This window comes from Mercurialis annua, linkage group LG8, assembly GCF_937616625.2.
Source record: "Mercurialis annua linkage group LG8, ddMerAnnu1.2, whole genome shotgun sequence".
NCBI lineage: Eukaryota > Viridiplantae > Streptophyta > Magnoliopsida > Malpighiales > Euphorbiaceae > Mercurialis > Mercurialis annua.
The window spans coordinates 16,281,295-16,306,640 of NC_065577.1; the positions used below are offsets into that span (position 1 = coordinate 16,281,295).

Below are 25,346 nucleotides of genomic sequence, written 5' to 3' on the forward strand. Positions count from 1 at the left end.
ATTCCCATATACTGACCCTTCACAATTTTCCCTCTCAGGTGAAAAGGATTTTTGATGCAACGGACTTCTATCCTACTTCCAGAAGTCTGATATTTTTGAAAGTATGTAATGATACAGTACTTTACTTCTAGAGCTGCAGTAGATAGGAGTTTGTGCCTTTGTTGTATCAAAGGATGTCTGTAATTATTACTCTGGTGTTCTCAAACTTATGTTTGTATATAGGCTTAACCCCTTAAAAAAAAACCCCACCTTTCAACCTCCCTTCGTTTGCACCCTCACCTTTCAAAATCTCCAACTTTACCCAAATTATCACCTTTCATTTTCAATTGCACCCTAAAAGTATTAAATTGAGCTTTTGTCACTAAAAAAAGTTGAAATCGATACTTTATATTTTAATTCATGTTCTAAATAGTCCTTAATGTTTAAATTTCAACAACAAAACCATATTTAATGATATTTATAATTGATTTATATTTTATATAAAAAAATTTAACTTTCAAAATTTTAGGAAATATGGTTTTATTTTTGAAATTTAAACATTGAGGACTATTTAGAATATGGATTAAAATATAAATTATCGATTTGAACTTTTTTATAGTGAAAAAGAGCTAATTTAATATTTTTAGGGTGCAATTGAAAATGAAAGGTGGAAATTTAGGTAAAATTGGAGATTTTGAAAGGTGAGGGTGCAAATGAAGGGGGGTTGAAAGGTGGGGGGGGTTTTCAGGGGATTAGCCTTGTATATATGATGCTTGCTGTGTTTTAAAGTTTGTGGCTGCCAGAGGATAATGTATAGCCTGGCATGTTTTCAGCATGACATGTGTTTATGTCTGTCATGCATGACGTTTGTTGTTTGAATAAAAATTTATTTACGTTTTTAGGCTTGCTACGGGTTTTGGAGCTACCACTCCCATTCCCTAGTGCCAGTCTCAGCCCTTGAGACTGGGTCGTGACAATGTTGGTATCAGAGCCTGGTTCAGTTACCATTGCTTATTTCGATTAACTGTTATGTGGCTAAGAATCCCTAGGAATCTGCTGCAGCACATAGGATTCGAGTCTTGTCCTTGTTATGTTTTCATTTGGTTTTCAAAACTTTCAGCTTTCCCTCTAGGATGTGAGTCTGTCGTAAGTGTGTTTATTCGCATGTGACAAGATGCGCATTATATACGATTTATATTTGCGATGATATGCGTTTTTGCGGCTATGTAATGTTGTTTGTCTTGGTCAGGATGTCTGACCAATGACAAGAAGAATAGCGAGCTGCCGCTGCAGCACAAAATGTCATAGAAGGGGCACATGATGTACACCAGAAGCTCAAAATGAGTCTTCTGTTCACGGAGGAGGTGGTGGCCAAGAGGCCCATGCTCAGGCACAAGGGGTGCAAGCGTAAGCCCAAGAACCTAACGTTGTAGGTTTTGATCTAAATCAGTTTCTTACGGGAATTGCGGCTATGCAAGCCAATCAAGCTGAAGTGCAGAATATGCATCGTGAACAACTATAACAGCAACAGTTATGTAATGTTGCTTTCACTGATCGAGATATTGTCTTGGCTTATATGAACCTTAAGCCAACTAAGTTTGCCGGCTCTGACAATGTTTTAGACTTCTTGGAGGAAGTAGAACGTAATGCTCCACGTCTGCAAGCTAATGAGAGGCAGTCCACCATCATGGTGGAAATGTCAATGCGAGGACCTGCAAAGGATTGGTTTCAGCGCCATATCCAACCAACGATGGACACTATGACTTGGGCTGAATTCGTGAACCGCTAATAGGGAATATTTCCTACCGTTTGCAGTAACAGAGAGTTATCGCGGTCAGTGGCTAACCTTGAGTAGAGGTAACCGATCTGTGTAAGAGTATATCACTGAGTTTACTAGGGCGAGTAGATTCGCACCTGATCTGACGGCAGATCCAGCAAGGGTGAATTCGAGGTTTGTAGAGGGTTTAGGACCCGAGTTCGTGAGTTTAACATCTGATATTTGAAGGACTCTGGTGCAACTGATCGACAGCGCTAGGCAGATGGAAGTTTCTCTTATCCGGTTTGGGAGAATTCCCGATCCTTCTACTGTTGCACCCATAAGGAGTACTACGTTTCGCAGCGTACAAAGTGAACCTACCCAGTCGTATGGGAGCTACTCTCGACCCACACCATGTCAGCGGGAACGCAAGAGGACTCGACATGGATCTCGGGTTAGTGCATCAGGCACAGGGTTTGGTGCCAGATCCATGAGTGACATGGGAGGCGGAGCACCTATTTGTCTGAACTGCAATAAGAGGCACTATTGAGTGTGTCATAGTGTCTCTGGAGCGTGTTTCAACTGTGGTCAACAGGGTCATTATTCTAGAGATTGTCCGAGGTAGATGCCTCAAGGCTCCATGACCACAGTAGTAACCTTCCTATCAGCAGCAGAGGATTGCACATCAAGCAGCGTCAGGTTACGATCAGACGGGAAGTATTTTCACTGGCCAGAGAGGCCGTGGTTATGGGAATCGAGGAGGAAGAAATGGTGGAGGTTGTGGTACTGGTCAGACTTCACAGGCTGGTGGAAGTCAGGCCAGGGTTTTTGCATTGAATCCTCAGGAGGCTCAGGCTTCCAATGCAATTGTGCAAGGTACCTTTTCTATCGCTTCTCAAGATGCATTAGTTTTATTTGATCCAGGTGCTACGCATTCTTTTGTTTCTCCTAGCTTTCCTAGTAAGTTAAGAGTGCAACCAGCATACCTTAAGAATCTCTTGTCAGTAGCCACCTCAGTAGGTAAAACTGTGGAAGTTAGTATCATTTATCCCTCTTGTCCTGTGAGAGTTCAAGGACGAGATTTGATGGTGGACTTGATTTTACTCGAAGTATTAGCTTTTGACGCCATACTAAGGATGGATTGGCTAGCTCAACACTATGCTAATGTGAATTTCCGGAAGAAGAGGGTAACGTTCAATACGCCTGGAATTGAACCAATTTCAATCCAGGGTGATAAGATGGAATCTCCTACGAGTATTATTTTAGCCATTAAAGCTTGTCGTATGTTAAAGAAAGTATGCCAAGGATTTCTAGTCATAGTGCGAGACGTGGAGAAGAAGAGCGTAAACTTAAGAAATGTACCAGTAGTATCGGAATATCCAGACATTTTTCCAGAGGAACTACCTGGTTTACCTCCAAATCGCGAGATAGAATTCTGTATCGAATTAGCTCCTCGTACGAATCTGATATCGATACCTCCTTACCGTATGGCACCTGCAAAACTTAAAGAATTAAAGGATCAACTTGAGGAGTTATTTGATCGTGGCTTTATTAGACCGAGTGTATCCCCATGGGGTGCACTAGTGTTGTTCGTGAAAAAGAAAGATGGATCGCTTCGACTTTGCATCGATTATCGGCAGCTGAACAAGGTGACAATCAAGAATAAGTATCTGTTACCTAGAATAGACGATTTGTTCGACCAATTACAAGGAGCGAAGTACTTCTCCAAGATTGACTTAAGGTCAGGATATCATCAGCTGAAGATCCGCGATAATGATATTCAGAAGACTGCTTTTCGAACTCGATATGGACATTACGAGTTTCTCGTTATGTCATTCGGATTGACCAACGCATCAGCAGCTTTTATAGACCTGATGAATAGGGTATTCAAACCATTCTTGCATCAGTTCCTGATCGTATTTATCGACGACATTTTGATCTATTCACGTCCAGAAAAAGAGCACGTGCAGCATCTGTGGATAGTACAACAAACGCTAAGAGAGCATCAGATTTATGCCAACTTCTCTAAGTGTGAATTTTGGCTAACGGAAGTATCTTTCTTGGGTCATGTAGTATCGCAGAGTGGTATTAAGGTTGACCCAAAGAAGCCATGATGGAATGGAAACAACCTGAATTAGTTACTGATGTTCGAAGTTTCCTCAGATTAGCGGGATACTACAGACAATTCGTACAAAACTGTTCAAAGATCGATGTACCTTTGACGAGCTTAACTCAGAAGAACGCTAAATTCAACTGGACAGATCAGTGTGAGCTCAGTTTTCTGAAACTGAAAGAATGTCTGACGACGGCACCAGTCTTAGCACTACCGGAAGGATAGGAGGGATTCACAATGTATTGTGATGCGTCAAGGGTTGGACTAGGATGTGTCCTAATGCAACATGGTCGGGCAATCGCGTACGCCTCGCGACAGCTTAAGAAGCACGAAATGAATTATCTGACGCATGATTTAGAACTAGCAGCGGTGATTTTCGCGCTGAAGATTTAGAGACATTATTTGTACGGCGCAACGTGCGAGATATTTACAGACCATAAGAGCTTAAAGTACATTTTCGATCAACGAGAGTTGGACCTCAGACAGAGAAGATGGATGGAGTTGTTAAAAGACTACGATTGTACGATTCAATACCATCCGGGCAAAGCTAACGTAGTGGCGGACGCGTTAAGCAGTAAGTCAGTAGGAAGTCTCGCGCATGTTGCTACGACATGGCGGAGACTATTAATCAAAGAAATTCATACGTTGTTTAGCCAAGGAGTAGAGTTTGAGATTTCATCTCTCGGAAACCTGCTGGCTTAGTTAACGATACGATCGACATTGATAGATCGAATTAAAGAGTTGCAAACCGACGACCCTCAATTAAAGCATCTAATTGAGGAAGTTCAGCAAGGAAAGAGTCAAGATTTTTGTATCGTCAACGGGATATTGAAGTATGGCAATCGATTGTGCGTACCAGATGTGGAAGACTTGAGACAGAAGATCATGGAAGAGACTCATGGAACGGTTTATAGCGTTCATCCTGGTTCTACGAAGATGTACCATGACATCAAGACAACGTATTGGTGGAGTGGAATGAAGAAAGATATCGCAGAGTTTGTAGCTAAAATGTCCGACTTGTCAGCAAGTCAAGTTGGAGCATCAGCGACCCTATGGATTTCTTCAAACGTTACCCATTCCGGAATGGAAATGGGAGCAGATCACGATGGCTTTTGTGGTCGGATTACCTAAGACGCATAAGGGTTTCGATTCCATTTAGGTAATCGTGGATCGTTTGACAAAGTCAGCGCACTTCATACCTATCAAGACGACGTACTCTATAGCAAAGTTAGCTCAAGAATACATCGATAAAATCGTGAGCCTACACGGAGTACCAGTATCAATCGTATCAGATAGAGGTTCTGTATTTACCTCTCATTTCTGGAAGAGCATACAAGAAGCGTTTGGGACGCGATTCAACTTCAGCACTACTTTTCATCCTCAAACAGACGGCCAATCTAAGCGAACGATTCAAACGTTAGAAGATATGCTTCGACTATGCGTATTAGATTTCGGAGGTAATTGGGATACGTATCTACCTTTAGTCGAGTTTTCTTACAACAATAGTTACCACTCGAGCATCGAGATGGCTCCCTACGAAGCATTATACGGGCGAAAGTGTCGATCCCCTATCTGTTGGGATGAAGTCGGTGAGCGAAAGCTAACTGGAGCAGAGATTATCCAGATTACTTCTGAGAAAGTTCTGTTGATCAAGCAACGTCTGAATACGGCATCCAGTCGACAGAAGAGCTATGCGGATCCCAAAAGAAAACACATTGAGTTCTAAGTTGGAGATTACGACTTCCTCAAAGTGTCACCAATGAAGGGAGTAATTCGTTTCGGAAAGAAGGGAAAGTTAATCCCAAGGTACGTCGGACCATATCAGATTGTAGAATACAAAGGCTCAGTTGCCTACAAGCTAGACTTGCCACCAGAGATGTCGCAAGTTCATCCTGTCTTTCATATTTCCATGCTTCAGAAATATGTATCCAATCCTTCTCGAGTAATCCAACCACAGATAGTGGACGTAAGTGAAGAATTAATCTACGAGGATCAACCAGTGCAGATCATTGATACACAGATACGACAATTACGGACAAAGAAAATTCCAATGGTGAAAGTTCTTTTGAGGAGTCAGTCTGTAGAAGAATGCACGTGGGAAATAGAGGATATCAGGCAGGTATCCGCACTTGTTTATTCAAGGTACGCGGCTAAAGTTTTAAATTCGAGGACGAATTTATTTTTAGAGGGGGTGAATGTAATACCCCAAATATTTTAAGATAATTAAGTCGTGCCACGTGTCGTGAATTCCGATAAATTAAATTAAGAAGAATTTAATTTAATTATATCAGGAATTTAGAATAATTTTTAATAAGTGGATTAGCGGAATTTAAGGAAATAACTTCGAAAATTAATACAAAATAAATTATAAATCCCGTAATGGAATTTATTTCGCAAAGATCCGCGAAATATTTTATAGTATTTATGGTAAAAGTTTCGAGTAAATCGGAGACCGTTTAAAATTTGGACGCGGATAGGTTTTGGACTAAATGCAACTTTTGAAAAGTTTCAAGGACTAAAGTGCAATTTAACTTTACATATATAAGATTTCCTTCAAAGTGAAGGTTCTATACCTCAAACATCAGACTTCATTTTCATTCCTTCGACAATTCCGTCGTTTTTGTCGCACGATTCTGTTTCTCGTCCGTTTCCGACGTTCTATAGCTCGAATCGATCGTATTTCAGTGGAGAATCACGGTAAGCTTGAGGTTTCACCCTTTTAATGGATGAATTTCTTAATATATCGAGATAAAGTTTTAGGCCACAGAACGGTTTTATCGTTTAAACAATTTTAGGATCGATTCATAGCGTTTTGAGCTTAGATTATGGGTTATACGCGTTTATGAGCGTGATATGAGCGTTTTTAAGGCGTAAGCACGTCGGAATCGAGCACAGGATGAAATCCCGTGGCTGTGCGTCGCATAGCCGAGCTGTGCGCGCGCACAACTAAACTGTGCGAGAACACAGTTTGCGGACTGTGCCAACGCACAGTCACACTGTGCGGGCGCACAGTCCCCTATACAGCCGCATAGGCAGACGCGCGCAGGCACAGTGAGTCGAATCGTCGATTCGTTTTGAGGAATTTCCATATTCGCGTTACGTGATTGAAATCGACTAAATATCGATTAGTTGAAGTCGTGTAACCTAACGAGGTTAATTGAGAATCGTTTCGGAATAGAGATGCGACCCGAAAACGAGTTAGAAACCGTTTATCAAAATATACACGTGAGAAGCACGACGGTTAATAAGAGTAGTGAGTTATATCTCGAGTCTGGAGTCAATCTCAGAATAGGATTCTGATGTGAGTCAAATATTTTGAAATCGTTTTAGATCCGGCGAGGCAAGAAGCTGCTAGACCAGGAGCTCGGGAGGCTTGACGTTTCGGAGCACCGAAGTATTTTTGGATAGCGTTTTCTGTGAGTTTATATAAATTTATTTTTAAATTATTTACACAAGCAAATATTTTATATTGCTTTACATTTGAATTGAATGCTTTCAATGCAATATTTTTTCACGAAATACGCATATGTTTGGTTTGAAACAAGTATTGATCTGATGGAACGTGCTACCTATTGGGCGGCAATAGAACTGCGTGATCACCAGTTTTGATTTATTACAGCTGTACATTTGATTATGAATAATAGTATAGATTTTGGATATATATGAATGTGGATACGAGAGTGAACTCGGTTAAAGTAACCTGAGCCCCGTATCTAGTGGGTTGAACTCGGTTGAGTTATCTTGAGACCCACCACTAGGGATTAAAAGGTTGGTCGCGGCTGATGCGGTTGAGTTATCCCGGGGCCGGACCATTTGGATCAGTTTGATTATATACGTTTGGCATGTTCGAGGATTAGGGTTTCAATCGAATCTTGTACTTGGCTACACATGATTTGAACGCTATTTCATTGTTTATATTTTATATGAATATATATTAGTAAATATATGAACTCACTCAGTATATTATCATATACTGACCCCTCACAGCTTTCCCTCTCAGGTGAAAGAATTTTTGAAGCAACAAACTTCTATTTGAAAGTATGTAAAGATACAGTACTTTACTTCTAGAGCTGCAGTAGATAGGAGTTTGTGCCTTTGTTGTATCAAAGGATGTATGTAATTATTACTTTGGTGTTCTCAAACTTATGTTTGTATATATGATGCTTGATGCGTTTTAAAGTTTGTGGCTGCCAGAGGATAATGTATAGCATGGCATGTTTTCAGCATGACATGTGTTTATGTCTGTTATGCATGACGTTTGTTGTTTGAAGAAAAATTTATTTACGTTTTTAGGCTTGCTACGGGTTTTGGAGCTACCACTCTCATTCCCTAGCGCCGGTCTCGGCCTATGAGACTGGGTCGTGACATCTTATTCATTGGATTGCTAAGGTAATTCAATCCTTTTTTTTCTCGTTTGATTCGAATAGTTTGTTGTGTTATGGTTGCGTATTGCTTATTTGTGTTGGTTGTTGTGTGACTATCCACTGCTTTTATTTGATTCATGGATGCCCTTTTGTGTTTTGGAATAGATCTATTGTGATTATTATAATCATGTCTTGGTTGTTATTAATCAATAGGTTGATTTAATTCCATTGCTACGTTGTGTGTATAGCCACTTCAAATGTATAAACTATTTCAATGATTTAGGGGCTGCCCATGATTTGGATTTGTATGTTAGTGTTAACTCGAATGGTTGTGTTATTTTATTGCAAGAGAATTATGTATGATATCAATTGGTAATGTCATTTTGGTTGTTCAAGGATATAATAGAGTCATATGCCTATGCTTGGTTGTATGTCCAAAATTGTATTATTTTACATATACATATATGGGTGGTATGAGTTATTGATTTTTTTGATATTGTGAGTTGTTGATTGCTTAGAATCGTCCAAGCATGTCTTAGGGCTGTTTTGCTTGTTCTTGTGATTCATAAATGTTGGGTTATCATTCGTTGTTTTAAATCAAAGGTTAATGATTGTTTACTAAGTTTGGATGATGTTTGATACCTATGAATTGTTTTGGTTTGATTTAAAGGTTTAGGGCTGTTTGTATATAATTCTAATTGATGATGTTATGGCTTATGGTGTTCGTTTCATGTTGGTTTTGGTCCATATGCATTTAATGAATGTTGTGGTATGCCATATTCCATTTAAGTATTGGATTGATGTTAGATTGTTGTTGACATTGCTTGGGCATGATATATATGTTTTATTTTGTATTGTATGCTAATGCAATTGGTTTGAGCTTTTTGAAATGTATTGAATTCATTAAAGTGTTATAGCATGCTTGTATTGATGTTGGCTTGTTTTGCCGATTTTGGCTAAGTATTGAACTCTTGCCATATAATGTCTTTGTTGTTTAAGTATGTTATATGAGTTGTTTAGCATTGTTAATTTATGTTAGAATGATTGTTAGCATGCTAGTTTGTTGTGAGGCTTATGTTACCCGTTTTGAGCATGTTTGTGTAGACTTTTATCGAACACTTTGTGGGCATGTTGTTATACTTGGATTATTGAGTTGCGTTTTCCCTTATTTTCCAAATTGATATTTTGGGTATTTAAGTGTTTCCGGACTTTAAACTTATTGTTTTACTTTGGTTGGATGTTTGGCTTTAGTTAGACTTAGGTCTCCCAATTTGTGAGTATAGGCTTGGCAGTTTTGATAGCTTGGCTAACTCTCCACTTTTGTTTTAACCTGATTTATTAATTTTAACTAAATTATTTGAAAAGGATTTTCGGATTATGTTTTCAAAGTGGAAACTCAATTCAACTTAATTGTTGTATGACTTTGGCAATGGACTGCGTATGGGTGATTACTCTGTGTTCGGCTTATGTTTTGGCTTAATTTGATGTTTGTGCTAGTGCTATGTGGTGTCTAGTACAGTCTAGAGTTAGAGAATGATTTTAATTATTATTTATGTTTTCTTAGACTCGTCGATTGTTCGTGCATCGGATTCGAATGAGGTTTAGTTCTTTCCAAGTTTTGTGGGAGATTCGCAAGCAGTGAGTTTGAATTATTATTACCGGTTTATTAAGTAAATTATGTATTTTGAATATATATACTCTATATGTAGTTTCGGAAGGGTTTTGAATTTATTATGGATCTGGATTGAATGAGCTACTCAATGGGTATCATCAAGACTTTGTGCACCAGTAAGTACTTTGGGATCGGCATAGAAACGTCTTACCTACACTGGTATCTGCAGATTTATTATCTGACCTACTTTGGGATTTCAGTAGATTATATCTGACCTACTCTGCGATTGTTTCAATCTTATTCCATAATGATTATATAATTATAGTATACAAGAATGATTTTGTTTTAAAGGTTTACCACTTACTAAATGTAAATGGTAGTAGAAACTCATCTCAATATAACTGACCCCCGTTGTTTTCCCATTTTCTAGGTTATGATTTTTTAGCGCACCTGATTGATCTCTAGTTTTCACGTTTCTTTAAAGGTCTCATTTTTATTTAATAAAGATAGTCAAAACTATTTAACTCTTAGACTGCTGATAGGGGTAGAAATACCCCTATACTTAGGTATACTTTTGATACGGTATTTGCATGTTGATGTGTGTTTTTGAGCGTTATTTGGGTACTTATTGCCATGTTGAGTATTTCAGGGAAAATGTGCAAGTATGGCGTAATTTGGAGTAATTTTGATGATATTCAGAGATTTCAAGAAGTCGAAGCGGATCATAGGAGAATCGAGAAGTGGAAAGAGGTGATTTGAGCTAAGTGACCAAGTGCACGAACGTGCACTCCTCCATAGTATTAGAATACACGAACGTGTATTATCGCCGAAGGGTGATGTTTGAGATACATGAAGAAATCAAATGGAAATGACCAAGTTACCTAGTACACGAACGTGTACTGAGCTGAAGAACAAAAATACACGAACGTGTATTTTCGACGAAGGGTGGTATTTGAGGAGCTGAGAAAGAAATCAGAAGAATTGGCCAAGTGATGTAGTACACGAACGTGTACTTCTCTGCAGTGTTAAAGTACACGAACGTGTACTTTCGCCGAAGGGTGAGTTTTGTGAAGTCAAATTGAATGAAAATTCAGCCAAGTCCCAGAGTACACGAACGTGTACTATCTCGAAGAACAAAAGTACACGAACGTGTACTTTCGCCGAAGCACATGATTTTGTGAAATTTGAAGATTTGGCCAAGGCATAAGGAACACGAACGTGTACTACCTTACACGGTCGTGTAAGGGTCGAAAGCTGCGACTGGAAAAAGACAAAATTGTCCGTTTTAACTCCAAACTCCGAGAAACTCAAAGGGCACTTCTGGGTTTTCATCTATCTTGACCTAATATCAGATTATGAAGTTGGGAGCCGTATAAATAGGGAGTTTAACATCGAACAAAGGTTCGCGTAGTTTTTGTAATCACATAAACCATAGACTAGAGTTTTCTTATTGTTGGATTATCGATTTATTCAGTTCTTCATTATTTTTCTTGTCGATTATCATTAGTTTACTTTCGAACAAGGTACGATTATTTTCAATTCTATATTCAGTATTCAATTTAATCTTAGAATGATTTCTTTAATTATTGCTTTGAGTTCTTTCATTATTATGTCTAGCTAAACCCTTCATTGGGGATTATTAATCGAAATTATGTCTGTTTAATTGAATCGGACTTATGGGTTTTGTGTTCTTGATGGGTTTTAATTATTGTGCTTAATGCTTAGCCTAAACTGATCACTTAGTCTTTGCCATATGTTTTGATTTTAGCTCGAGAGAGTAAAATTGGAATAGAACAATATAATTACGAACGCAGGAGTTGATTGTGCGAGAGTGAATTAACGAGTGCGGGTTCTTTGAATTTGCTTAATAATCATTAAATCCATTTATTCTTAGGTTAATCATTGTGCGAGAGTGAATAATTGACCTAGTATTAGTTAGTTTAATGCTTTTGCCTGTAATTGCTCGAGAGAGAATTTTAGGTGCTCTAGATTAGTTCGAACGTCATCAGAACCATATAATCCATAATCCGAATCAAGTAGACAGCATAACTAAGATTAATAATCCCTGCTTTTCCCATTATTGTTAAAACACCAATTGAATTACATCTTTACTTTACTTTACATTTACAATTATCAATATTTGTCTTTTTATTTAGAAAACCAACAAAATTATCTTTTCGGCTATTCGAATCAAGTCTCTTAACTAGTTGTCTTTAGAGCTTTCTCTGTGGGTACAATATCCGGACTTCACAGTCTGTATTACAAGTTGGCATACGTACGCTTGCGTATTTTTACCAACAACTGCTGTAGTATTAGTTGGTGTCTTATTTATTCTAGACTCGTGTTTGTCGGATAGGTCCAGACTGTTACTATTAATGTTGGCATGTGTACACTTTGATTTCATTATTATTTATATATGCCATGTTGTTGAAGTCTCGGATATGAGCCGAGCATTTTTATATTTATTGTTGATATAAATTGCTAGATTAAGGTTCGAGTCTCAGTTGCCCCCGAGCATTGTTTTTATGCAGATTGATTGTCATATTTAATTGTTTGTATGTTTATTCGCGATGCTAGCTACGAGTTTCGGAACTACCACTCCTATACCCTAGCGTCGGTTACGATATATAAAATTAGATCGTGACAAAGCTTTTCACGTTGGATTATTGAGGAATGATTGGATTTCTTCAATAAGATTGATTTATTTTGAAAACTTCACAAAAACTTGGAGGCTTAACGATTTGAAAAATATGTATTCTAGGTATGGCGTTATCGATATGGTTTCTTTGCCTACAAAACTTACCAAACGTAATTGTAGTTCCTATTTTCTTAGACCAGATTCTGATAAACCAACATCATGGATTCTAAATCGATTAAATATGGTGGCAGTTGGATGATTCAAACTTAGGCCTTTTGTATCCAAGTTTTCGGAGAAGAAGGAGAATGTAAACCCCAAACCGGAATGCTAGTCAAGATTTCATCACCATCCTTTAGAGATAGAAGATCTTACAAAGATATGGCTTCCTTGGGAACATTGGACTATTTAGATTCGATGTTTCGAGCTTCAGTTGAGAATACAAATCTAAGTATAGCTATTCAAAAGGAGAAGGTGAATACAACTAACTTGGATTGGATATACAAGTCAATTATTGCCAGGGTAAATTTTGTTCAAACAATTCTTCAAACCAAGATACTCATGGTGGAACAGCTTATTAAAGTAGAAAATCTTTCAATGATGGATGGGAACCTAATTCTTATCATTTTTCCAAAGATTTTGAAGGCAGAAGATTTCTTGATGAATATATGGCAAACTCTTTTGGATTTTTTTTCAATCATTTGCATGGGAAGAAGATTACAATCATGGATATATGCGATTGGCGTGGGTTTCTACATCGGGTTTACCTTTATCGGTCATCGAATGTGTTTTTGGGGGTTGGAAATGCCACTGGTGAAGCTAGTTCATCCAATGGTAGATTCTAGAAAACGATTAGATATGGGGTTGGTACTTATTTCTAGCACATGCAACTTTATTAAACATATGGTGGAGGTTAAATGTCACGACCTAACATGACTGGCGCTAGGATATGAGAGTGTGAGCTCTGAAACTCGTAGCAAGCCTAACAAATCATACATCTTACAACAAACATACGATAAATCCAATGTTTGGGGGAAAAACTGAAACTCCAACAACAATATAATATAACATACAAGCATAATATTAATAACATTCATCACCCGAGTAGTGAACATCCTAGTACAATAATACGCTAAACATATTTCTAATACAACTACAGTCTAGAGTTTTAAATGTTTAGCCATACTTAAGCCAAATAAGATACTTATGAGGAGAAGAAATCAGAAGATATACTACGTCAAAATAAGTAACTGATAGTGTGAACAATAACGAGATTAAATATACTGAGTGAATTCATATTATTATAAACAATTACTAAGTGTAAACCTTTTAAAATATTGAAAAAATTATATATTTCACCATTACGGATGGGGGGGGCGGGGGGGGGAGGGGGGGTGGGAAGGCGAGCAAATTTACTGAGTAATCATTTTCAGTTTACTACTAAATAAAGGTTTTATAGTCATTAACTAATTAGTTATTTAATTAATCACTATTGTAATTAAAGTCATTAACTAATTACTTATTAATTTTTAAATTTCAATCTTATTATTTTTAAAGATATTATTAATAAAATTAAGTTAATTATTTAATTATGTTTATTATAAAACCAAAAGAAGAATAAATTTAGTATGGAAAAAAATTTAATAACCGAATATATCATATTTACTTTTACAAAAATTCTTAACTAATTTAATATTAATTATAAATAAAAAATTGATATAATTATAATAAATTTACTAATATGTTCATTGGGGAGTTACATTACGAGCCACGTGCATAGCACGTAATTCGAAACTGGTATATATAAAAAGATCAATCCAATTGTCGTGTTGGAGAGACGTATCTCCGAACCGATCCCCAACTGTCATTAAATCCACAAGGCGTGAGTCACAGGAGCCAAATCTACCACCGGCGAGACGTATCTCCCACCATAATATCCATATCCATATATCATAATTACCGGTGCACATGCAGTCCAAATTCATAATACTATAAAACAGTTTAAAAATTGAAAAGGTTATAAAAAATCGCTAAAATTTTATTTAAAAATTAATTTGATTTTTAATATTTAAAAATATAAAAAATATAATCAAAATTAAAAAATTATTAAATACTAATCTGAAAAATAGTACAAAGTTAGGGATCTTTTATTTTATTTTTTTCAATCTATAATGAAGCGTGTTTTGCGCAAAGGTGAGAGTGAGAGACTGATACAAAATGGCCAATTTTTAGATCTATTTGATCCTTTTTATTTAAGATGACCATTTTAATATTTTATGTCAAGTTGAGAGGATGAATTGATCCTTTATTCATTTTATATAAACCATATTAATTTCAATTACTTTCATGAGACTTCACAAAGTTCAATATAGTTTATTTATTATTTGATATAATTGTTAAGTTATTAGATATCAAAATAAAAAAAAGTACTAAAAGAGACCCCCAAGTAGCAAAAATACAAAACACCCTGCACAATTTATATATGAAAATACCCCAGTGGCTTGGAATAAAATGAATATTTTCAGAGAGAAGAAGAAATAAATGAATCATCTGCCAAGTATTTTTTGCAAATAAATACTTTGCCAAAACGATATTGGAGCAGGCCATTATGCTTTTGCTTGCTTAATTTGGGGATAATAAAAGTTGCAAGCTTCAAAAATTGACAGTAATAATAGAATTACACTTGTCTCATATGAGATGAGATCAGGCAGGCGTTGTACAACTCCATTGTTCTGGAACTCGATGCATTCATTCAAATCTGTAACCTGCAACCTGAAATGGCTGAAAGCATTGAGAAAAGGAAAAAAAACGTCTCGGAAGTATCTCATAGCATGAAAAAACAATAAATAAAAAACTAACCTCCCAGCATGGGGGAAAGAAAGGGTCCCTAAGAAGCCGACGCAGTTCTAACCCATAAATAATAAATGCTATCATCTTTCACCCTGTAAGCGTAAGTTGTAACCACATCATGTTAATAAACAACATTCAGCACAAACTGCTCATATGCATCCTTCAAATCCTCAAGTAACTGCTTAAGTTCAAGTAAAACAAGTCTACATTATACGCCATAAGGCTGGAAAACATTCGCTGCTAGAACATGATATTTTGAGCTGCAGAAGACACCTTTTAGTTATGCCAAAATGTTAAATCACCAGCGACTTTTGTCATCTTTACATATGATTCCCCCAAATATTTAGAGTTGTTTAAGAGACTTAACATCAAAGTTAAATCATCATTAACAACAAAAACCAATGAGGAAAACTTAGCAGAGGGTAGGAACTATCCTCTGTTGATAAGCCGCTAGCATTTAGCGAAATGTTTAAACTGCAAATTCAATAACAGCTAGAAGAATAGAAGAGGAGAAATATAGAATACAGGGGAAATGCAATGAGATGTACACATAAGACAAACTCGGCCATGGATAATTTACTTACAAGAATTTATCATCAGAACTGATCTCGGGAAAGAGGTTAATGTAAAAGCGAAAGCCATCAGGGCTTGTATCCCTGCATAGTAAACCTGCCAATAATTTTTTATGAAAAAAAAATTAAATCCGAACTATGTTGTATAATGGACAATTTAAGAAGGAAATCTATAAAACTAAACCTTTGCTTTCAGCAGTTAGAAGATGCTCCTTAGCCATAGCTGGAGCAATACCCAGTGACATTGCAGCATCACTGGCAGTTAGTCCAACTCCAAGAACATCAGGCTTCATGACAAGGGATTTGATTCGATCAAATATCTAAAACAGATCGTGAAAGTGGAATATGCCAAGTTAGTGTGATATAGCTTTTATCTTCTAAAAGTAAAAATACTGAAGCCAACATGCTTACATAAGCTAATATTCTACACATTGTATCAAAGACAACAAGCTTATTCAGCCAAAATGCTCATATTCTACACACTGTATAAACTGTTTAAAGTTGATTCAGTTTGTTGTTGGAAGCCCCAACAAACATACTAGTGCACATACTCTATCTATTTTGAAGCCTTGTCAATTTTTAGCTGTTTTGAATTCAATAACATTTTGAACTAAACTGTTTGTAGTTTATTCTACACACTTTATGAAACAAGCTTACTTGGCAGCTATAATAAAAAGTAATCAGTAATTTAAAATTTGCAACTCATAGTTGAAAGAAATATCTCATTCATATTAACGGGCAGAGAAGATTACATCGACAAAAGATAAGACGCTTCATTCCATTGTTTAACAGTGCCACACAAATAAAAAAACAAACTAGCGAGCAGATAATAACATAAATGGAATATTTTTATCAACCGTCAGTTGTTATCTACGAGCTACTTATTCTTGGAAAAACATCGACTTGGATAGCATATGATGAAAATCATCAATTTAGCAACCATATACCTAATAGTTACAGAACTATGATGTATGAAATGCAAACAAACACCCTCCAACTAGATGAATTAATTCTGGATCATTCTAGATTGAAATAAGATTGGCTTTTTTTAGATACTTGTATCAATGAAAAGATGATTAAATAATTAGAATAGCACTTCAGTTTTCTCAAAACACCACAAACAAAATAATCTAATGCCACAACTGAATAGTTTGAGAAAGTTAAGAGTTTATGCAAGAACTTGAGACAATACACTCACAAATTCTCAAAATAATTTTCATACATCTCAAATTGTGTTTTTAAGAGACTCCGAACTTGATTATGTAGACAAAATGCTGAGAACAAAGGACATCAGGTTTAGACTCATTTATGTAACTGGTACATTGAATGACAGCTCAACTGCTCTAAAAACAGCCCCACTACTTTGCCAACTCAAAACAAAACGTTTTTGGCCTTCGTGACTTACGATTCTTCCTATTTAATTCTTTTGTAATTCATGCTAAATAACATTAGCCCTGTTCTAATATACAAACAGAACACACATTGCTTGGCCTATTAGCCTTTTATTCATCAAAATGGACTTCGTTATTGCTTGAAATATGTTGACCAGTGTTACCTCTTTATACATCCATGAAATAGCCTAGTTTGAATCTTAAATATCGTATTTGCTCCAAATTTGTTCCAAAAAATTAAGACCTATTAGTCGTTTTAGCTAAATTAAGACCTGTTAGTCTTTTTAGCTATAGACAATATCATTAAACCTTCATGTTAATATCTTTTTTTAACAGACATGTTAATATCTTTGACTTGTTGGTTCATTCAAACCTTAACAAATTGTTGATTAGCTTGTTGGTCCTCATCATTTCCCTTTTCCTCGCAAGGATTCAACTGGCTAGTCTCCTTCATGGATCAGTATTGGAGTAAACAAGTGATTCAGGACTCGACAAGCCAGCATCATTGATTAATAGTTGATAGTCCTCAAAAGTTTAGCTATATCTTCCTCTATGCCTCTTAAGGAAAAACAAAAGGATGAATTGTATAGTTTAGCTATATCTTACAACATATACCTACGTGCTCCTAATAACTAACTCATTAGATTTATAAAAGAAAAATAAAAAAAAACTAAATTAAATGTCTCTAAATATACATCTATAGAAACCATACTCTAAAAGTAATATCCTGTTGGTTATATTGCATAAAATGTTCATAAATTCAGCAAAGTAAGAAATCAAATTCTGTATAAACAGCTTCAAGACCCATGCTTACCTAACCGCCGTCAAAGCAAAACTGAAAATTGCAAAACCAAATATACTTTACTTTCACAGCAATAACCATAACTATGAGAATCCATCAATTGCAAATGTAGATAAAGCTTGCTTTTTTATAATACTTGGAAACATAAACTTGATATTATAACACCTATCGGACTTAAATTCATTTCTTTTCTGAACAAATGAAACAAGTATTCATATTTTAGGAAGATAAAAGATGATTAAGTTGGTCTACCTTCAGCTAGTTCTGTTACAATATTATAAAGCTACTCAATTAAAACACTTACTATGAAGTAATAAACAAAAGAAATTACGACAGATGTAGGAAAGCAACTAATGTCAAAATACAAAAGGTATATTCAATTTAAGCATAGTTAAGAAATTGTTTCTCTAATATGAAGTAAAAGAAAACACCTTCTCATCACTGTGCGACTTATTTTGAATCACCATCACTCCACTATCGAATTTTCGAAGCATGACTGGTCTGTCAAACGAAGGCCAATTTTGTAAGAGAGTGGAAACACTTCAAAAAACATTCTCATTTATGAAAACCAAATTAATCAGTCTCCATAATTTGAGTACATGTAAAAACCAGAATGCCATATATGTTGAAGATAGTATCATACGTACACATCGAACTTCTCCCAGAGAGTACATGCTTGCAACAAATCCTCGGGTGAGATCAACTCTGTGTGTGCAGAACTACTGATTTGAGTGTTTTTTCCATTTAGAAAAGCCACAAAAATAAAAAGCAAATTGAAATTATGTTCAGCAAAACAAGAAATGTTATGGTTTCAAGAAAATACCTGTTCCCCGAGCACGATTAAAAAGACAATAAATATCTATAAGATTGATCATCCCTCCAGCTCTCTCTAAAGGAATTTTGACAAAATCAGCCAACTGAATGAGAATGAGTAAATCAAACAATTCAGATACTCACAAAAGAGAAGTACAAGAAAAAAGATTTTATATTAACATAAGACGTTTATCATTTTAATGACAATTAATCGCATAATATTCCTTTATTAATGATGACGAAGATGAACCATAGTTGTTAAAGGCAAGTGACATAAAGGGGCCTAATGCCCGACGCGTGAGGGGCACGCCTTTGGAAGAAAAGAACCGAAAGAAAACATTTCACCCAGCACAAATTATAGATGTCATAAAACAAATAATAAAGAGAAAAGGTTATATGCCCCTAATGGTTTGGGTACAAATAAGACCTCATGATTTTTTTGAAAAAAAAAACAGCCTTCACATAAGCCCCTCATTGTAACGGAAGTTAAAGTGTTATACAGGGTTAAATTTTATCTGTGGCAAAAGAAATGTAGACATGGTAAGAACCAATTTTTTAGTTTCATATTTGCTACATAGATCTATCGAGGATCAAATTAATACCTTTTCAGTTAAATGGCAAAACACATTAAGGAAAAATCCCTAAATCTGAGAATTAGGGAAAAGGAACATGGTGAATGTCATACGTTTTGAGAGGATTGATCGTTCGAATATTTACTAATTTACTTGTGCATAGCTGATCAATTTATTACCTCACATAGATGGAGAGACATGACAATGGCATTCTCTTCCGCCACAAAAAAGGTCTCCATCGCTAGGGTCGTACAGTATCCGGACCTTGCGTCTCCATTCGAGTCTGCAAAACCAGTTGTTGCTGAGAAGACAACTTTTGATATTGAGCTAGAGACGTTTTACGCAATTAAGATTATAAAAGAAGTGAGAGTGTTTACTGAATTGGGTTTGAAGGAGACTAAAGCTTCAACTGAAAAAACACCCATTATTTTGAAGAAGGGTGACACTAAAGATGAGGCTAATCCAATACTTGAGAATCATAAAGAATTGGGTGCTACTGCTATACTTAAATGAACTAATGATTTTGTTTTTGTGATTTTTGTGTTTTAGTGACAGTGTAGAGCTATAATATAATCTTTAGCACAATTGACCAATCAATGATATATATATATATATATATATATATCAATCAAATTTTGGTTAAATTTTCTAGAAATTGCATTTCTTTTTAAAATTCATTTTCTAAATATGTGTTGCTAAAATTATTAATTTTGAGGTTCTTTGATAGCTAGTTGTTAATTATGAGTGAGGAATAAATTTTCACTTCTTGAAATTGCAAAGAACTTAAATTTGTCGATTATGAAAGCATTTGAATGATTCGTGTTCCTTTTCCCATTTCTGGAATTTAGGGATTTTTGGTATTTTCCCTTTAAATGTGTTATATCATTTAACTGTAAAACGGTTAATTTAATCATATCAATGTGGCAAATACGAGACCAAATAATCTTTTATTAGCAAATGCCAACCTCTTTAAAAATGTTAGGTGTCTTTTTTTATAAATGTCACGGGGGCTTATTTGTATCTTGCCAAAATTTTAAGGACATAAATGGACCTTTTCTCAATAATTAAACATGCATAAATGTATTTTAAATGTAAACAAAAAAAAACATGCATAAATGTAAAAAAAAATGCACAAAAAATGAATTGAAGTATAAAAGTTTTATAAATCTAAATTAAGAGCTAAAAAGTAGCATCTCTTAGTTCTCCCTCTCACTAGTCCTAACAACCGCACCCATGTTCAATGATCATCAAAAACCGATTTATCATCATTGTCACATCCATCAACCACTCATTACTAGCCTCTATGTTTACCAAATGAACTGAATCAGGAACTTCATATTGACATCCTGTATTTAACAAATATAAAACTGTTCAAGCATTGTTAAGCTAGCCTATTTTGTTTTTTTAAGAATCTGCAAAATATATAAATACAATGAAGAGATAATCTAGTGGGCAATAACAAACATGATTACATAAGAAATCAACAAACATTTAAATTCAATCAATTGCATGCTCAAAAGGCTCCAATTACAATCATAACCCGTGCCCTACAAGTGACGTTAAGTACTTTATTAGCAAGTCTTTGCGAGTTTGGGGCTGAAGTTTTATAAGATTTTCACCATTCAACTATCAAGAAAATAAAATATTCAAACAAAACAAGTCACATTTCATTTGAATCAAATGTAAACACGTTTTATTTATAATCTTTTATAAAAATATAGTTTTAACTACAAAATAAAAGTACCTAGAGATTTTTTAATTTCATTGACTAATGGCCACATTCATGAATAATAGTCCCGCTGCATTTTGATAGAGAGTGATTGGGTTACTAACATTATCCTACTCTTTATGGATTAAAACCAACTATTAAAAAGCATTGTAGATACTCATCATAATCTTTTTAACTTGAGAAATATTAGGATCGGTATAGAAGAATTCAAGTTTCAAGTAATGTCCAACAACATGAAAAGATTTATAGAGTTTACATTTCCAATTATTAATTGATTTTAAAAATTTCAGCTTGTTTTGATTGAAATATTTAATGATTGTTCTTTAAACCAAACCATAGCCTCTAAAGTATAGCTTTTTGGTGGTGTCTTTTCAACATAAACCAATTTAAGGACACAAACTAGAGGGTCATATATCTTCAACATATAAACACTACTTTCCTAAATGAAGGGATCAAGATAATGACAATAACGCTGTTACTAGCTTATTATTTGGCCCATTTGCTATTTGTCCAATCTGCTAAAGAGGACATCCTTATGTATGCATTGAAGAGTAAGAAAAGCTCAAACAAGTCCTTTATCCCTTGTAAAATGTCTTAACAAATTAATTATTGCTAGGTGAACATAAATGTAATGATTCAACCTCATTCCCTTCTTCAAAAAGTGAACAATTTTTCAATTTATTCCCTTATCAAGTCTAAGAAATAAGTTACAAAATGCATCCAATACAGACATAGTCTTTCTACTTCAAATAGCTTTTCTAATAAATGTAAAATTTAAAATAGATAATATATTTTTTCAAATAATGACTTATAAGCATATAGAAGCAAAACAAAGAAATTAGAATGTGGACAAAAAATGAGTGTTTTTGTTTACCTTAAATACATCGGTAAATGCATCGTCTATTACAATTTGAACTATTTTTACTTTACCAATATGCTCCATAAACCCATCCAGTAATTCAAATATTTTCATTCTGGTTTTTTATAATATTATGGATCATGATGATCTTATATCAAATTTGAGAACAACAAATAGAGCTGAATATAGAGGCGGATTTTGTTGAAAATCAATGAGTAGAAGATGGTAATGCAGATATTGAGTTTGATGAAGGGGTTAAAGCCACTAATCAAGCGTATGAAAATGTAAGGAGTAACACACACGATGATAGTTCAAGGTAGAATAAAGGTGGCGGACCAAGAGATAAAAAGCAACTTCAATTTGGATCTGACAAAAAACATATTAATGAAGTTGAGGATCTTGACTCAGATCACATGGCATGTGATGATCTCAAGAATGCTTCAGAGTCAGAAGGAGAGGACATTGGGCATTAATCTACTAGCTTTGTTGATTTAAAAGTGCAAGACATCAGCTCCTAGCCTTCTATAAACTAACTCAAGTGCAATTTAACCTATATGTAGCTCAAGCTCTACCATCCCTATGAAATAAAACATGCAAAAGTGTAAGAAACAGAAAAGAAACCTGTCGGGACAATTGTTGATGATATAAGGCTCCTGCAGACTCTTTAGTAACTGGAGATATGATACCAACACTCAACAACCAATCTTGCATCTCCTCTTTAGAACCCATTTCCTCATCATTAACAGAGCTACTTTGAGAGTTTGAGGCAGACAAAAGCTTTTGCCTCATCTTTTCGGCCAACATCATCATCTCTTTGGCCTTGCTCTGATAAATTATAACATTTCTAAAGCATAAGGCAACTGAATTAAAGATACAAGCACTAACTAGGGGTGTGCATCGGTCGGTTCGGTCACCGAAATACAACAATTTCCCATGACTTAACCAAAACCGAAATTTGCAGAAATATTTCTGTTTGGTCCCGAAATAACCGAATTTCATTAAAATTAATTATTAAAAGATTAATCTTATTATAATTTGTAATAAACATTCAATTTCAAGGGCAATTAGCATCTAAATCCAAAAAAAATTACAAAAATACCTTAATTTTTTTTAAAAAAAAAGTTACAAAAATAATAGGCCAAATCACTCAAAAATACCCCACGTTTTTTATTTTTTTATCCGTTTATGGCCTCACCTTTCAAAATCTTCAATTTTAGCCATTTTTCAATTTTCACTTTGAATTATAGTCATTTGTCCAAATTGGGTTCAAAAAAGTTCAAATAAACCTCTCATATTGCTCCATTTTTAAAATTTATTATAATAAAAATGCAAATCGAAACAATACGAAGCAATATAAACGAAATATTAGAACATAAAGATAGCGGAAATAGAAGAAGAATACCATGAGTGCGTTCAAGTCTTGGAAAGCTTCATGCAAGCTCTTATCCGTAGTCTCCCACATCTGCTGCTCTTTCCTCAGTATCCCCGCTACTCCCACCATTCTCACCGACCCATCACTCGAATAAAACCCACTCGAACTAGAACTCGAAACCCCAGACTGAGCCGCCCCAGACTGAGCCTCCCAAGCCCTCCCCCTCCAATTCTCCCACAGCTTGGCCAAAAACCCGTCGCAATCGCCCTTCCCTCGGACCACCAGCGTGACCACCACGCTCTTGGAGTTGAGAGAGGCCTGGAAACGAATGCGCGGTGAATGGAAGATCGATTTGAGAGATGGTTTTGAAGAGAATATGTGGGTGATGGCGGAGAGAGGAATGGCGATGGCGGTGAGATTGGTGGAGGGGAGCCATAGGAGGCGGTGGGTTGTGAGGATAAGGACACCTGATTTCAAATTGAGACGGTCGTCTTCCGATTCGAGATCGACGGCGGAGAGTAGCTGAGATTCGAGCTCGTTGGGAAGAAGCACGGGGCGGCCACTGGCGGTGAGCGATGCTGAAGGGAACAAATTGTTGCTGCTGCTACCCATATACACAACTGCTATGATTATGAGAATCTGAAAGAATGAGAAATTTGGTAATTGAGAGATACAATTAGAAGAAGAGCAAATTACTATCACACCCCTCACATTTATTATAATTCACATTTTAATCCCTCTTGTTTGAAAAATCGAACAATATAGCCTCTCGCTTTTGTTTTTGTCAACGATTTAGTCCTTCCGTCCATTTTGAATGTTAGTCAACGAAGTCAAAAAAACTATATGTTCCCATACTTTTGTTTTTTTCAACGATTTCACCCTTCACTTTTGTTTTTGTCAACAATTTCGTCCCTCATATTTAAAAATCAATTTACTCCTAAGTCCTTTAACTTCGTTGACTAACACTAGAAATGGATGAAAGGACTAAATTGTTGACAGAAGTAAATGTGAAGGGCCATATAATTTAGTTTTCAAACAGAGGGGGCTAAAGTGTGAATTATATCAAATGTGAGGGGTCTCATAGTAATTTGCTCTTTAAAGAACGGAAAATGGGATAAGGTACAAAAATGACCCTAATGTTTACTCTGTGGCTTACCTGATCCCTAATGTTGTTTAAGTTTCAAAAATGATCCTAATATTATCAAAGTGAAACAAATATACCTCCACCGTGAAACGGAGAGTATATTTGTTCCGCCTTGGATGCAGTGACAGATACAGACTTTTTTTTAGTGGGTCGAATTAGAAATATATAATACATATCCAAACAAAAAAAATATAAATTAATAATATTTTATCTTTTAAAATCGATGAAAATAGCTTCAGTGTTAATTTTTTAAACCACATTTTTTATAATGTAAGTAAATAAATAGTCATATAGTAGTGTTCTAATGCAATGATCATTTAGTTGTTCTAACAGTATCTTAATGTAACCATTGTAATAGTCTCCTATTTTTGTTAAAAATTTGGTTCAAACAAGATTGAAATGTATTTATAGTTTTTAGAGAATAATTGAATTGGAATGACTTCGATTTTAATCGGCTTAGTTAAACAGGCATGTCTCATTTGGTTTTTACAGTAGTGATTAAATATTGTATTTAGATCAACAATTGATTTAACTAATAAATAGAGGCCGGAAAACTAGTCACTACTAGAAATCTCCTAATTAGTGAGGGAAATTAGCGACGGAAATCATTTCCCTCGCTAATTCTGACTTTCGCGACGGAATCTACGACAGATATCTAATCTGTCGCCAAATTTGGGAGAAATTTTGGCGGGTGTAGTCCCGCCACTTTAGCGACGGAATATCCGTCGCTAATCCGTAGCCAAAGTGGCAGGAGACAGCCCGCCTTTTCATATTTCTATAATT

At 35.5% G+C, this 25,346-nt stretch overlaps 1 protein-coding gene across 3 annotated transcripts; it reads right to left on the reverse strand.

Annotated features, from left to right (window-relative positions):
- Positions 1–14,960: 14,960 nt before the first annotated feature.
- On the reverse strand, positions 14,961–24,077 carry LOC126661143 (vacuolar protein sorting-associated protein 36). Of its 3 annotated transcripts, none has more exons than XM_050354941.2 (9): positions 23,450–24,077; positions 22,669–22,872; positions 18,898–18,991; positions 18,722–18,779; positions 18,506–18,575; positions 16,066–16,201; positions 15,894–15,978; positions 15,319–15,401; positions 14,961–15,224 (listed from the first exon to the last, which is right to left on the reverse strand). In XM_050354941.2, the coding sequence occupies exons 1-8, from the start codon at positions 24,029–24,031 to the stop codon at positions 15,347–15,349; spliced, it is 1,284 nt and encodes a 427-aa protein (XP_050210898.1). In that variant the 5' UTR covers positions 24,032–24,077; the 3' UTR covers positions 14,961–15,224; positions 15,319–15,346. The 3 variants fall into 3 exon arrangements, with proteins under 3 accessions (XP_050210898.1, XP_050210897.1, XP_050210899.1); XM_050354940.2 differs by having other exon boundaries at positions 14,961–15,231; XM_050354942.2 differs by having other exon boundaries at positions 14,961–15,240.
- Positions 24,078–25,346: the final 1,269 nt, after the last annotated feature.